The sequence below is a fragment of the Rhineura floridana genome, chromosome 5, assembly GCF_030035675.1.
Source record: "Rhineura floridana isolate rRhiFlo1 chromosome 5, rRhiFlo1.hap2, whole genome shotgun sequence".
Taxonomy (NCBI): Eukaryota; Metazoa; Chordata; class Lepidosauria; order Squamata; family Rhineuridae; genus Rhineura; species Rhineura floridana.
The window spans coordinates 74,444,801-74,460,424 of NC_084484.1; the positions used below are offsets into that span (position 1 = coordinate 74,444,801).

Sequence of the window (15,624 nt, forward strand, 5' to 3'; positions counted from 1 at the left end):
GTAGAAAATTGCAGATAACTGAAAGTCTGTATCTGGCCTCTGCTTCATCCAGATCCCCAACCTGCCTTCCTTTCGGGAGTGGGGGGGAATGTTGTATCCACTGGCTGACCCTGGTTTCACAGCAGCTCATGCCACTGCATTCATTTTGTAGGCAAGTTTGTACAAATATTCAACAAAGTTTACGTTAAGGTTCCAAACTGGAGGAACTATGCTTTGAAGATTTTATACTGCATCTTCTGCAAGGAGGGCAGAGAAAAGGACATTTTGATTTCTAATCCAACCCTACTTCCTGGTGTTGAGGATATTTCAGTGCCTATGTAAGATATGAATTGACTGTATCTTTAATCAACTAAGGCAAGCATTAGAGGTCAGGATTCACTTTTTCTCTGTTTATTTTTTGACTGAATTTCCATGTTCCATATGTTTTGTTAATAAACTTAACTTTTTAGTAAAAAGTAAACTGGCATATTCTGATCTGGATCCTCTTACAACAGATTCCCCCCTTTTTTACTTTATCAGAATCCCAGATCTTGCTCTCAAACAGTGCTGTTGCCTCCCACTTGTGCCTTCTGAAAACTAAAATGACACTGGTATATGCAAATGGATTAGATGAAATAGGAACAGTATGTAGTCCTATTTCTTAGCAAAGTATAAATGCAACAGCAGAATTTTGAGAATAACCAGTCCCACACCTTCTCTCAGACATACTAGTTAATCAAATAACTTACAGAGACAAACTTCTTAGGTAAAAAGAATAAAAGAATATTTACTCATGACCTTCATACGTTTAAGAAAACATAGGCTCTAGCTTAGACAGAAATAATCTGTAGTCTCAGTCCATTTTCAGTCATTGGTGAGGATGCTCCTGAAAGGAGTGTCTGGCTGCTCCCTCTGCTAGAGGTCAATGGACAATATGCGGAAATCTCAATATCCCCAGACAAAGGAGGAGGAAGAAGGTAAATAACCCCACCCTTTAAGGAAGTTACATCATGGTAAACAAACATATAGAGATATCCCCAATACTGGTTAGAGGGAACATCTCCCTATCTAAGGGGTGCAACTTCCAGCAGTTAAGACTGTGGTCTATGGCAGAAGTGTATTTTGCTACACTATCTGACCCCCTGGCTGCAGCTGAGACCACACCACCTAACAGTAAGGGTATTAGATACCTAATATTAAAGAGATCTAACATTAACATGTAGAATCTCCCTCACACACAAACTTTTCAAAATTTCTCCACCATCCCACAAAACATTCATAAAATTGTCTGCCCTCTTTCACTTTGACTAAATTTGATGTTTACTGTGTCCCACATGATAACTTTCAGTCTTCCATGGTGGGAGCTCTTGTTTTTCTCCAGTTATAACACATGGATATTTTTGCAGCAGTTAATAAATTAATAATCATTTCTTTGTCATCTGTAAGAATGCGATCTTTGATATAACTAAGCAGTGGAGTTGTTTATAATGTACTGGTGCAACAAAGTGCAGGAAAATGTAAATTCATATATTTTATTAGGTATAACATGTTCATTTTCTTTGAACAAATTACATAGAAATTTAGTACAGAATTAGAAAGGAAAATATGCATTATAATTATATATGTGCTTTTACCATTGTTCTATTTACTTCATTTTTCCTCTTTAATATTGTATATTTGCATATTATATGAAAGAACGAAAACTAAAGTAAAATAAATAAATAAAATTATTTACTGTACAAGATCAAATGTAAGCAAATCTTCTTCCAAATTTGTTAGGCCACCAGGTCCCCATGGGGGAGAAATCCCTGACAGGCCAGATATGGCTTGTTAGCTGGTCAACCTCCTTTTTTTTCTTTTTAAAGAATATATAATTTCCAAAAACTCAAATTTTTAATGAAGGCAATGGATGACTATAAAATAAAAGGAGGCCTAAAACTCCTCATGCTATGGAGCCACAAACAAGGAATTAGCAACCGATTTCTAATCTGGGAGCTTGTACAGACATGTCTTCCCCTCATAAATACAAACCACAGTCAAATACAGGGCTTGAGAGAAAGCCGGATTTTCCTGGGAAAAGAGCAAGCACAGGAAACAGAAACATGAATTCAAGTTTATGAGGGGGAGGGTGGGGAGGGCAGGGGGCTCTGACAAGAAATCTCAGAGGGAAAAAATAACTTTCCTACGAGGTACTCCTGGCAGTAATATCACCTGCTCCGCTCGCCAACAGCTGTTCTCACAGGCTTCCCTGGAGAAGAAAGCTGGAAGGGAAGAAAAATGATAGAAACCTCTAAGGGCAGCTGCAAACACTAGTAGAGTACATTAGTAAAAAGGCCCATTTTAGAAAGGGCACTTAGGGTGGGAAAGTCCAGAATCCTGATGAAAAGCACCTATGGCTCTCCATGAGGACGCTTCCCCCAGCCCCTAGATATAGTAGCTGCCCCCAGACATTTGCCAGAGTCCCCTTGTTTTAAATGACTTAGTCTTAGAAATGACTCTCACTCTCATCTGAGCTCCACAAAGCACAGCCACTGAAATTTGTTCCTTGTGTCTTATATTAGAAAAATCTAATTTGGTAGCCTGAGCCCTCCATAATATTTGGTGCAATTCCATTTCTTGAATAAAAAAGAAAAAGGGGGGTGGGGAAGGATGGTGAATGTCCTTCTCTATTATCAGAATTATACTCCCCCAGCAAAAGGATTTCCCTTTTCAGGGGGTTTGATTCTTAACAGTTTGGGTATAATTGTTAAATAGATTTTCCAGGAAAGAGGAGTGTGCAAATTTAAAAAAAATTTTAAGCAGATACATAAATTGCAAGGAGAAGGTATGAGCAAGACAGATACTGAAGAGATCAAAGATAGTATCAAAGTATCAAGACAGATACTGAAGAGACAATGAATTGAAGAAAGGCAAAGTGATTTGCCAAATCTTCCTGAGTATCCTACTCTGTGGTGCAGCAAGACCTAACCAGGGTGTAAGACAAAGCACGATTCTGGTTGGACAGAAGGCAAGGTGGGACTAGGTTCAGCTGGACACAGGGAAGGGGAGAGCTTGGAAAAGTTACTTTTTTGAACTACAACTCCCATCAGCCCCAGCCATGGCTGGCTGGGGCTGATGGGACTTGTAGTTTAAAAAAGTAACTTTTCCAAGCTCTGGGGAAGGGTGAGGCAAGGTTGAGGCTGGACACAAAGCAAGGTGGGACCAGGTTCAGGGTGGACACAAGGGAAGGCAGAGTTCAGGCTGGACACAGGGCAGAGTGAGGAACGGTCAACGCTGGACACAAGGCAGGATTGGTAAGGCACACTTGAGGCTGGACACAAAGCAAGGCAGGGCTCAGGTGGTGCTCTGAGGAGCAGAGAGCTCTGAAGTTGCTCCAGCAAGGAACAAACTGAAACTGAGCCCTTACATTATTAGTCCCACCTGAGTTCATTTGTCTACCGGTACTGCAAAATGCTACTTTACTAAAAGAGGCCTAGCCTTCTCTAGTAGTCTCCTACTGCAATGGAGTGGTGGAGCCTTAGGTCTTTCTGGGTCTTCTGCAGTGGAATCGTCTGAGGACAACAGTGCCATCTCCTCAGGCAAGGGACCACTGGCCCCACAGGTTCATCTGATAGCAGTGCTTCTGGCCCTCTGTGCCCCTCCACGTCTGGCATCTTTGCCTTTGTCACCTGAAGAAGAATCTGACCCCTGATGCCTGACTCCAAGCTCTGTTCAGTCAAAGAGACAGCTGGGCAGACCTTTGACTGTTTTCTCTTCTACTCGCAGACATGGTTCTTGACAATCTAGGTTCACCAGTATCAGTTATGCAAATACCACAAGAGTTGCCTAATGTGATGATTTTATTTATTATATGTATATGCCACCTTTCCTCCAAGGAGCTCAAGGTGGCAAACATGGTACTCCTCCTCCTCCATTTTATCCTCACAGCAACCCTGTGAAGCAGGTTAGGCAGAGATTGTGACAGACCCAAAGTCGCCCAGCAAGTTTCATGGCTGAGTGGGGATTTGAACCCTAGTCTCCTAGGTCCTAGTTGAACACTCTAACCACTACACCACACTGGCTCTCAGTCAGTCAGCAGTCACCAACAGAATTGCAAAGTCTTTCTTATTCTTATTGACTTTCTATCATCTCAAAAGAATGTGGTATTTAATAAGATATATTTCATTCACTGAAAATTCTATCTTTAGCTTTGCAGAAATCAGGCAGGACATGATCAGTCTGTCCCATAGAGGACTCTAAACTGAACCAGCTTGAAATCTGCACCACAAAGCTCTTGAATTTTTTTGGTTGCTCCTGCTCATGCATTCAGTGCCAAGAACATTTCCAAGTACAGGTTTCTATGGCAGGAAAATAAATACTGGAACACATTTAGGATTTTTTATTTTACTGCAGGACAAATTCTGGTTCTCACTGACTTCCCTCTTCTACTACTACATGTATTGGGTTACAGCTCTGGAGAGATCTTTGAAGACAGTCCAGAAACTTCAGCTGATGTAAAATATGGCAACAAGAGTGTTAACTGGAGCCAGACATTATGAACATATTATGCAGTTCCTTTCTTGCCTTCCAATTCATTTCCAGGTGTCATACCTTGAAAAGTTGGAGGAGCTGCCAGAGTCTGGCGCTGTTGTATTAGTAGCTGTAGAAGTGGACCAGGCTCCTGATGCTGGTGGTTTGAAGCCTTCTAAGGCTGATGGTTCAGAGTCCACACAACCTGAGCCAGAACCTTCACAGATGTCATTCCCTGAGCCGGTACCACAGCTGCCCCAATGAAACTGGGAACATGCCAGGAGGGGAGGCCACAGAAAGGCAAAGAAGCACTCGTCTTCAGGCTAGAGGGTTGGCCACTTAACAGCCTTAGTTCAACTCCAGCCTTTGTTGGATAAAGCTATTTGGACCAATGCATAGTGCTGCAACCATTCGTCTGCTTTTGACCTATGAGTACAGTAGGGCCCTGCTTCTCGGCACCCTGCTTTTCAGCATTCTGCTAATATGGTGCCAGCAGGGCAATCAGCTGGAGCGAGGGCTGGAGCTCCCGGCGCTCCAGCTGATCTTCTCCTCTTTTGGCGCGATCAGACTCCTGCACCCTAACCTGTCGTATGAATGGGGCCCTACTGTATTCAAAACTGTTATGTATTTCATTAATTTCTTGTTGATGGGGGTCTAACGTATAAATATATAAGGCTTTTGGTTTGGCTTTTTTCATGTACCCAGCATGTTTATACTTTTAAATGTTTATTGAACACATTTTTGTTTTCAAAGCCCATCCATCCAGTTTTGTTTTACGTAGGAAGAATTTTTCTTGGTGAGGTGGGAAGTGGCTTAGTGACTCCCACAAGATCCAACCAATCAGTAATCTCTAGTTACTGTATATAGATTAGCACTCTGCACAACTGGCTTTTCATAAAAGCAGGAGCTATCAGTTGCTCCTCAATTTGATTCAGTTTGGAAGCTTGTATGTCTTTCCAAAAAGGGATGGTTTCATATCCACAGTGGGCTCTCATCACTCAAAAGATGTACATCTGTCTCAGTCCTACTTCTCCATAAGGCATTGGAGGAAGCAGAATGTCACATGGCACAGTCTATTTGGCATATCTGAATGTGACTGATACTATTCTGTTTCCAAAGAAGGGGAAACAGGAGGACACAAAAACTGTGGCATAAGCTAAGAAGAAAGTTTCCTCTCCCCCCTCAAAAAAAGGACTACCCCTGTGAGACATTAGCAGGCTTCTGCAATCGTAAGCAAGCAATCCCAAGAAGCTTTAGAAAAGATAACCCCCAGCATCAGGACAGAAGAAGAAAACCAAGCATATGTGGCAAAGTGAGCTAAAAAAACTTGCAAACATATCAGACTCTTAGCTGTGACTGGGGATCCCCCCCCCTCAATGATTCAAATACTGTTCTTTCCTGGCTAAAAGAAAATTCAAATTTCCATTGGGAAAAGAGACAGTCAGGAGTGCGTAGGCTCAAAAACTTGCAACCATGATGGAAAACCAGATACAGAACTGATTTGACTATGGGCAATATCCAACATTAGTCATAGAGTAGACTCATTTATTTCAAAGGGTCTACTCTGAGTATGAATAGCTGCTGACATCACCCTATAATCCTTCATTAATAAACAGACATGACAATAGCAGCTCCTTTTGGTTTTCAAGTTTTAATTTAAAAGTTAAAAAGAGAGGAAAAAATTCAAGAAGCCGTTTATACACTAGTTTTTTCTTTGGAGCCTGCAGTCTTCCCAACAGTTCAATAAATAAGCAGTCTTACTATTATGTTCCTCATTTTAGTCTTGCTAAGAAAAACCGTTCTTGGATAAAGAAAATCCTGAAGTTGAGCGGGAATGTGTTGAAATTGAGATGATCAATAACTGGAGAAGTCTGCAAGCTTCTTTCAGTATTTTATATTCTTTTCCGTTTTAAGAACTTCTTGGCAAATCCAGAAGGGCAATTCTGCTGCCTCGTGTTCTTTATAATCAGCATTCTTGAATAGCTTCACAACAGAATGCTGGATACATCTGACAAGTGCAATAACCCAGAAAAATGACCCCATGCTCTTCATAAATAGCTTCTGGGAAGTCATTTAAACGCAACCACAAAACATCCCCTGCAGGTAAGAATTACCAGTTCCACAAGGACCAATGAGAAAGCGTTGCCAATATAAAGCAAACAAATAATTTAAGCTGTGAATTAATTTTGGTTATTAGAGGAAAAACTGGATGAAAAGCTTCTTACACAACAATGTTATTATACATGCCTACTCAGAGGTCCCACTGAATTATTCCATTGGGGCTTACTCTTGGTAAGCGTGTACAGGATTGCAGTTTTATCACCTTACTGAACAAAAACAAGCAAATGGATGAGGTCTGTTTGGAAGGAATCATTTTGTAGTTTTTAAATAGATGTGTGTGGTTTTTGCATACTTCGCCTTGAGGTATATGGCTCTCTACAGCGCAATGATGTAAATAACTTGGCATATTTTAACTAGCTCAACTAAGCACGGTTCGCACAGCTAGTTTAGGGGCCACCTAGGAGCCTGGCACATGATGGGAACTGCAAAGGGTTGTAGAGCACTTCAGAAGAATTCAAAGAAAGAAAAGAAAAGCTGTTTGAAGGAAGGGAGAGGGAGGGAGAGGGAGAGAGAGAGCTTAGCAGGAGAAAAAACACAACACATCCTTATTGGAGTGTTAAATTAGGCACAGAGCTTCAGGAGATGCCAGTTTAAAAAATGCTTCACTGTCAAAGTTAAAGTTGCGGCAGTGCACACTGCCAGAACTGAGAGTGAAGTGTACACAAGCCCACAGTGTGTCAGAATCTGAAGAAGTTCCTGGGGTGAGAGCGGAAAGCAGGAAGGAAGGAATGAAAAATATTTTAAAGCCAGTGGCTGTTATTTTCTTTCCCCTTGACTAAAGATCCAAAATGTATGAAGATTTTTTTAAAAAAGGATTATATTCAATCCAGTCATGATCACACCTCTCAACTCCTTGGGATTTTCCAGAACTTTCCATGGGTACCTACAGTTGTCAGAAGTCATCACTAGTAATAGGTACACCCACGCATCTTCTACCGGGAATTAATGTGGAATATACGGATTAGTTTCTCTCAATGTCTTCTGAAAACCCAAAACAAAGTCCACAACTTTGGATTTGGACTGGAGCCGATTGGGCTCCTGGACCTTACTGCAGGGTGAGGATGCCAGAGCCTAGGTTCCTCAGTATCTGTCAGAGTGCCTTAAAGCTTTCTGGACTGCCCTCAGTTTGCACACATTACTGGAGCAATTGGGTCCCCAGAATGACATTACAGGAACTGGATGTGGTAGTGAATGCTTCACATAATGGACAGAGAGCTGCAGGGAACATTCATTGCAGCATCCCAGAATGCAGTCCTTGTTGTAGCATTCCCAGGAATCCTTGCTGTTAATCTCCTCCCTCTGCTGGAAGTTGCTCAAAGAGGGTGAAATGGATCTTGTGAATGCAATGGCAGAGAGCAGTGCACATTATGGATCAATTCTGTATCAAGCTGGACTGAAGAACATCAGAAGAGATACAATCTAAATGGCCTGAGGTAGAATGGGAGTGTCAATTCATTTACCTGCAGCCCTCATTTCAGATACTGTGTGATCACGACTTACCACAGTGTGCATTAATCAACCACAACATCTCACCAAACGGCGAGGAGAATTTTACCACACATTCTGTACCTGACTCCAAAATCTTTTTGCATTTTATCATCTTACTAAGCACTCACTCTCTCTCTTTCCTTCAGAAAAGGCCAACCAAAATGATCAAGGAAATGGAGAAACTTCCCTATGAGGAAAGGTTGTAGCATTTGAGGCTTTTTAGTTTAGACAAAAGGCAAGAGGCGACATAATGAAAGTGGGTAAAATTATGCATAGCATGGAGAAATCGAATAGAGAAAAGTTTTTCTCCATCTCTCAGAACATTAGAGCTCACAGACATCCAGTGAAGCCACATGGTAGAAGATTCAGATCAGACAAATGAAAGTACTTCACAAAGTACATAATTAAACTATGGAATTCGCTCTCACAGGAGGCAGTGATGGGCACCAACCTGGAAAGCTTTAAAAGAGAATTAGACAAATTCATGGAGAATAAGGCTATCAATGACTACTACCCATGATCTCTATGCTCTGCCTCCACGGTCAGAGGCAGAATGGTTCTGAATACCAGTTGATGGGAACTGCAGGAGAGGAGAGTGCTCTTGCACGCATGCTCTGCTTTCAGGCTTCTCATAGGCATCTGGTGGCCACTGTGAGATCTGGATGCTGGACTAGATGGGCTACTGGCCTGATTCAGCAGGCTCTTCTTACAATTGTTCTCTCACTCCCTCACTCACTTACACACTGTGGTAAGTTTATGTACTGGCAAATGGCTGTTTTAGGAAACCCATTCCCCCTTCATGGGGCCAAAGCCTGGGTCCTGGCAATAGAACAGTAAAGTCTTTGGCTCAGAGCAGAAACAGGAGAGGGTCCACTACCACATACAAATCACCATTTCTGACAATAGTCAGGAAGTGGCTTAGTTAGTTATTGTTTCCTCAGAGAGTCTGTAGTTCTTTCTCAGCTTCTATTATAATACCTCAGTGTCTTGCCTCTCCTCTACCTCTCTCATCATCCCCTGAAGACCTCAGTGGTTTCATTTAGCCTCTTGAGGGTTCTGCCAATCGCTGATATGCAGCAGGATGCCCAAAGAACCAGAGTCATCCTAGCATTGGTCCTTACTGGGATTACAGATGGCTTCACCCTGCCCTAGCTTTGAACTTCAACTTTTGAACTAAGCATAGTTCCTTGCTATGTCTAAACATGGGAAATGTGGTTAGTTAACAAATAAGGGTTTCAAACCATGGTTTAATATTGTTCTGTTTAACTAACCACACCTGGAACAAACCAAAGTTTCTGAGTTCTGATGTAATGGAGAACTATGTTAGTTCAAAAGCAGAAGTGTGTTCTCCTAAGAGGAAACAATGTGTTCCTATTACAATTGAACCAGGCCAGTGTGCTGATCAAAACCTAGGCATGCTGTAGGCTAAAGAGTGATGAAGCAAGAGACAGTGGAGTGACCCTCAGAAAAACAGGTTGAGAGTTTGAAAGAATCATTTAAAAGGAAAAATGGAAAGAAAAATAAAGCATATAGTCATGTCAATAGGAAGGAACACACAAAACCCCTTCATTCTTAAGTAAAAATATGAGGAAGGGCAACATGGGCAAGCACACTAGACCCACCCTCAACTGCCATCTTTGTCACTCTCCATGTGCAGTGCAATAGGGAGGCTCTGTAATATTCCCAATGTTTTAAAAATGATTTTTACAGTGTTCTAAAACGTATGCACACATGTGCACAGTGCCCTTTATGAATACAAGAGGTTCCCTGCTGCACCTTCCAGCTGATAAGAATGAGATGGGGAGGAGAGTGAAGTTAGTGTGTTTATCTATGCTGCTCTCCTTCATGTATTTACTTAACTCACAATAAGAACTAAAGAGGGCTACAGAGAAGGAGTCACCTGGAGCTTTTACCCCTTCTGTCACCTTCCTGCTCCTGGACTGATTAGTGGGGAAGGATCTGATGTGTTCCCTACAAGAAGTGACCCTGTATGTGACTGGTCTTGCCCTGAAGATGGCAGCTGGAAATGATGGCTTTTTAGTCCCACATCTACTTGCAGTTTCACAGTAACTGTGATATGAGAATGAAAGAAGTAGAGCATACAATAGACAGATACAGGAGTTAAGAGGGTATCTATAGCAACCCACTCCTAGTCTGATGTTTTTGAAATCCTTGTCACTGACATGCATGTTTGGGATTTGGCTCTCCCATATGGTCAGCAGGCCAATAACCTAGCCACATTCTTCTAACAGTAGATTACAAGGCAGAATTATTCATGGGATGATGTCGGATTAATTTTTCAAAAAAACTAGGGGCTTTGTGTGCCAACCCCATGCCTAACCCCAGGAATGAGACTCCCCATCACCTATTCCTCTGCAGCCGCCTCACCTTGCCCACCTGCTGCCTGCCTCCTACCCTCACCTGCTTGCTGGCCCCTCACCTGCTGCCCCCATGTCCCCCGCCCAGCAACCACTTTGACTAGCCTCCCTCACCTGCTGCCCTCCCTCCCTCGCTGGCTGGCCTCCCTCACCTGCTTGCTTGCCTCCCTTGCCGGCCTGCCACCACCGCCATGACCCCACAGCTTTTTGAAGGCTGTCGTCACATGATTACAACATGAAGGCAGCCTAAGAAAAATATTGTATGTTTGGAAATGCTCTACAGTTCCTTCAATATCAATATATGAGGATTTTCTGCAGAAGATGAAGTGAGATAATACGATTACAGCATTTAGCTTAATCAAATTCTATCCTGAAATCTTGTTCTGCCTAAAAACTGTATTCTACAAAATCAATAGCTCTGTGTAATTAAACTCAGAGTTTGTGTATCTCTTCCACACCACCAGGTCTCAAGGGGCTGCCTGGGAGGCACCACTTCCACATTATAACAGGGCTAGAAAGACACTTTCCCCCCTACATCTCTGCTTTTATTTTTAATAGACACCCTAGCAGCTGAAATTGCAGCTGAGTGAAGAGCTACCCTATTTGAGAAAACAGGCACTGTATTTCCTGAACGCCTTAATATAAAACTCACAGGGGAGTAATATTTTCTTCACACGGTAAACTGTGCCAACCAAATAAAAATTCTAAAAGCTCTTCTGACCCAAAGACATTTGAAGAAATTACACAGGGAAGAAGATGCTATTGATTTGCCTAAAGTTTCTTTCCCAAAATAGAATTCTGGTTATGAAAAGGGGGGAGGGAATTTAAATCTTCACCGGAGTTGGCTGCAGAGACCTTGTCCAAGTGCCTGGAATCCGTGAGCGGGTGGATGGGAAGAAACAGGCTGAAGCTCAATCCTGATAAGACCGAGGTGCTACTTGTGGGTGACAGGGGAAAGTTGGGTGTTGCTGACCTGAATCTTAATGGGGTAAGATTACCCCTGAGGGATCAGGTCCACAGCCTCGGGGTTGTTCTTGATTCCAAGCTGTCCATGGAGGCTCAGATTTTGGCAGTGAGCCAGGCAGCTTGGTATCAACTACACCTCATACAGAGGTTGCAACCCTACCTCCCTATTCATCAGCTCCCACTGGTGGTACATGCCCTGGTCACCTCTCAATTAGACTACTGCAATGCGCTCTACGTGGGGTTATCCTTGAAAACGGTCCGGAAACTACAACTGGTGCAGAATGCGGCGGCACGCCTGCTTACAAACAGCCGCCGCCGTGATCACATCACGCCGGTGTTAATTCATCTACATTGGCTTCCAGTTGTTTTCCGGGCCCAATTCAAGGTGTTGGTCTTAACCTTTAAATCCCTATACGGTCTCCGCCCAGTTTACCTGAAGGAGCACCTCCAGTACCACCAACTAAGCCGCCTGCCCAGATCAGCCACACAGGGCCTTCTCTCCGTCCCACCAACGAAAACAGCTAGGTTGGTGGGGACTAGAGAGAGGGCATTCTCAGTGGCGGCCCCCACTCTTTGGAACTCCCTCCCGTTCGATCTTCGCCATGCCCCTTCCCTAGATACATTTCGCCGAGCCTTGAAAACATGGCTCTTTGGACAGGCCTTTGGGATCCCCGGGGTGGGCTAATTTCTTTATATTGTTTTAAAACTGTCTATTGATGGCCCTAAACTGTTCTGTACTGCTGCTTTTAAAATGATTATTGTTGACTGCACTGTATTTTATTATGTATTTATATTGTATTTGAACTTTAATGTTGTACGTCGCCTAGAGTGGTTTCGGCCAGATAGGCGACACAAAAATTAAATTTATTATTATTATTTTAACAGGAGTACAATAACTTCCTACACTGCCTTAGATGAGAAGCATCCAGAGGTTAAAGATACCTGGAATTTGCACTCAGATTAAGCTAAGTGAAGAGAAAGCAAATGGCTGATTCATATTAAAGGCAAAGTCAGGGCTTCCTCCAGACTTCAACAATGCAGCTAAGAATTTCCACTGGACTGCTCCAACATTCTTCTAAGTTTAACTATAAAAGTACCACAATTATTCATATATATTAAAAAGTGTATTGATAGCATTCTAAGTGAATGCCTTTCAAGCTCAGCCAAGTAAAGTTTTTTGGTAATGTTTCAAAATGCCACTTTAGAGGAGGAAAAGAAGAAGCATCACAGGCCAAAAGAGCACTCAGGTTAGATGGCAGGATGCCTTAGAAAGAGAAAACAAACAAGCAGGAGTAGTAGTGTTACAAGTCCCATAATCTTCGGATATAAACCCAAACACTTGCTCAGGCTCACAAATAAAGCTCTGTTCTGAATTCCACTGTCATTAGATCAACGGCTTCAAGGAGGAATAGGATTTCTTAATGGTGGGCTTTTCTCCCCAGAAAAGCTCACCAGGCCATCTCTTTCTCTCTCTTCCCCTCCCTTTCAACATTTAAAAAGAGCAGAGCAATCCTATGGTGGTGGTGGTGGTGACACTCCATGTGCACTGCAGGCTCACTGCAGCCACGTGGGAGGATGAGATTTTTCCTATTTGTTTTTTGCTTTTTTTAAATCCCTCCCAATTGTGGTCAGTGAGAGAGCATATCTGTGCATATAGGGGGCTGTTGCTTTGTGAGGGATCTCCTAACAACTCTCAGCACCATTAACAAAGTACAGTTCCCAGGATTCTTTGGGGAAAGCCATGACTGTTAAAGTGGCGTTAAGAGCGCTTTAAATGGATGGTGTGGATGTGGCCAGTCTTGGGATTGAATCCAATGTTATTCACACTCAGAGGAAATCAATTAAATCAATTAAATTTAATGGACATTACATAGGTCCATTAATTTCAATGGGTCTACTGTGAATAAAACTTAAGTCCGATACAACACTTGGACTATAGAGGCCTATATTCAAATTGACATTCAACCATGAAGATCAGTAAGTTACTATTGCTCAAAGTTACTGTTTCACTGGTTTGCAAGGGTGGAATTGGAAAAATGTGATGTGCTAGTATCACCCCGAGCTCCTCAGGCGACAGGTGGAATTTTGGAAGTATGTTACCCTGGTCCTGTTTGATCTGCTGTTGAATCGCTCTATTTGTTTTCATGATATTATTCTGGGCTGAACTGCTATTGGTGTTGCCATTATTTATTTTCCAGTGCTACTTTTTATGATATTAATTTATTTATTTATCAACATTTATACCCTGCCTTTCTTTTCATGATAGAAACCCATGACGGCTTACATATGGTTCCCACGGAGTCTCCTATCCAGGCACTGACCAGACCTGACCCTGCTTAGCTTCAGCAGGGTGCTGGCCTTGTGTGCCTTCAGACCATAGCCTGGGACTATGATATTTTACTGAGAGTTACATTTTTAATCAAATGTTGCAATTTTATACTTGCAATCTGGCTTGTGAGGACCTGACCTGAAAAGACAGCGTAAAAGCGACAACAGAACAAACAAACAAATAAAATGTGATCATTTTTTAAAAAGATGAGCAATATTACAATAAAGAGATATGGGGAATATGGCAGACGGCACTTACGGAGCTCTTCCCGATGCCTCTCGGTCTGTTCAAAATACTGGCGGAGCTCTTCAGTAATTTCCATATTGCTCAGGTCATACTCTATGTCCCTTTCATCTTCAGATTCTGTCTCCATTTCAGAATCCCTCTCCACTTCCTCTCTTCTACTGGTATTATGAGGGCTATGTTGAGGCTCGGGAGGGAGCCAGGCTTTACTGCCTTGGGTGAAGGCCTGATAGGATCCAGCCCTCAAGGGATCACCTTCATCCCAGTCAGGGTAGCGTCTGCTGGAATGATTTTCAGAAGGACAAAATGGTAGGTTGTACAAGGACTCCATGGCTTTCCTGTAGGCATTTTGGTGCCTGTACATCCACTCCATGGCTTGGTTGTAATGTTTCCAGTATCTTGCATAGACTTTTTGTGAATACCATGGCCCTTTCTCTTGAGGCACTGAATCCCCCTAAAAACATGGGCAGAGATACCAAATCAATATTTATAAGAACTTACTCCTCAAAGGGAAAAAAAAGGATATCTGATCTTATGTACAAGGAAATGATCTGCCATAGAAGTTTAGCCATACAGAACGCCCCCATCCTCCCCCCAAATTAAACTATGCAGTTCATTTCTGCCACTAATTCAGAAAATTATACATCTTTGTGCCAATGGAAAAAATGGAAATGGATTGCCTTCAAGTCGATCCCGACTTATGGCGACCCTACGAATAGGCTTTTCATGGTAAGCGGTATTCAGAGGGGGCTTACCATTGCCTTCCTCTGAGGCTGAGAGGCAATGACTGGCCCAAGGTCACCCAGTGAGCGTCATGGCTGTGTGGGGATTCGAACCCTGGTCTCCCAGATCCTAGTCCAACACTCTAACCACTACGCCACACTGGCTCTCTTTGTGACAATAGGCCAGAGCAAGTTACTTTTTTGAACTACAACTCCCATCAGCCCAGTCCAGTGGCCATGCTAGCTGGGGCTGATGGGAGTTGTAGTTCAAAAAAGTAACTTTTCCAAGCTCTGCAACAGGCCAGTCAAAAACAAGGGGCTCTGCCAGTTTCTCCTGTACACCTGGAAACCCAAGACATCCAAAAGCCACATTACATTTAGAATAACATGCAACCCAAAGGAAGGAAAGCAGACTAATCTACCTCTTATTTATTTATTTATTTAAAAATTGGTGTTTCATCCAAAATGGATTTCAGGGAGGTAGACAAAGAAATTTAATATTACAAAAATAACTTTAACACAAATTCACAATACAATACAATAAAAGTAACAGGAACTTGCCACAAGTTGCTAGGCTCAGATCACCTACAATTAAAGCAGCCACCATGAGCCTGAGATAGAATGAGCTGCAAGAAAACAGTGAAAGATGCCACCAGAAAAAGGAAAAGCCCCGCTGGATCAGATAAAAGGTCTATGTAGTCCAGCATCCTGTTTTCAAGGTGGCCAATCAGATGTTTATGGGATCAAGTAGATCATGAGCGCAAAAGCACTCTCCCCACTTATGTTCCCAAGCAACTGGTATTCAATCCTGGAGGCAGAACACAGCCGTCATGACAAATAGCCACGAACAACCTTATCCTTCATGAATTTGTCTAATCCATTTTTAATG

The 15,624-nt window shown here is 42.5% G+C and overlaps 1 protein-coding gene across 3 annotated transcripts in view; it reads right to left on the reverse strand.

Moving 5' to 3' along the window:
- Positions 1-15,624, reverse strand: part of GEMIN8 (gem nuclear organelle associated protein 8) — a 51,034-nt gene that overhangs the window by 23,727 nt on the left and 11,683 nt on the right. For all 3 annotated transcript variants that reach the window (XM_061627154.1, XM_061627152.1, XM_061627153.1), the window contains exon 3: positions 14,029-14,467. In XM_061627154.1, the coding sequence (XP_061483138.1) occupies positions 14,029-14,467 (439 nt within the window). The remainder of the gene's footprint in view (positions 1-14,028; positions 14,468-15,624) is intronic.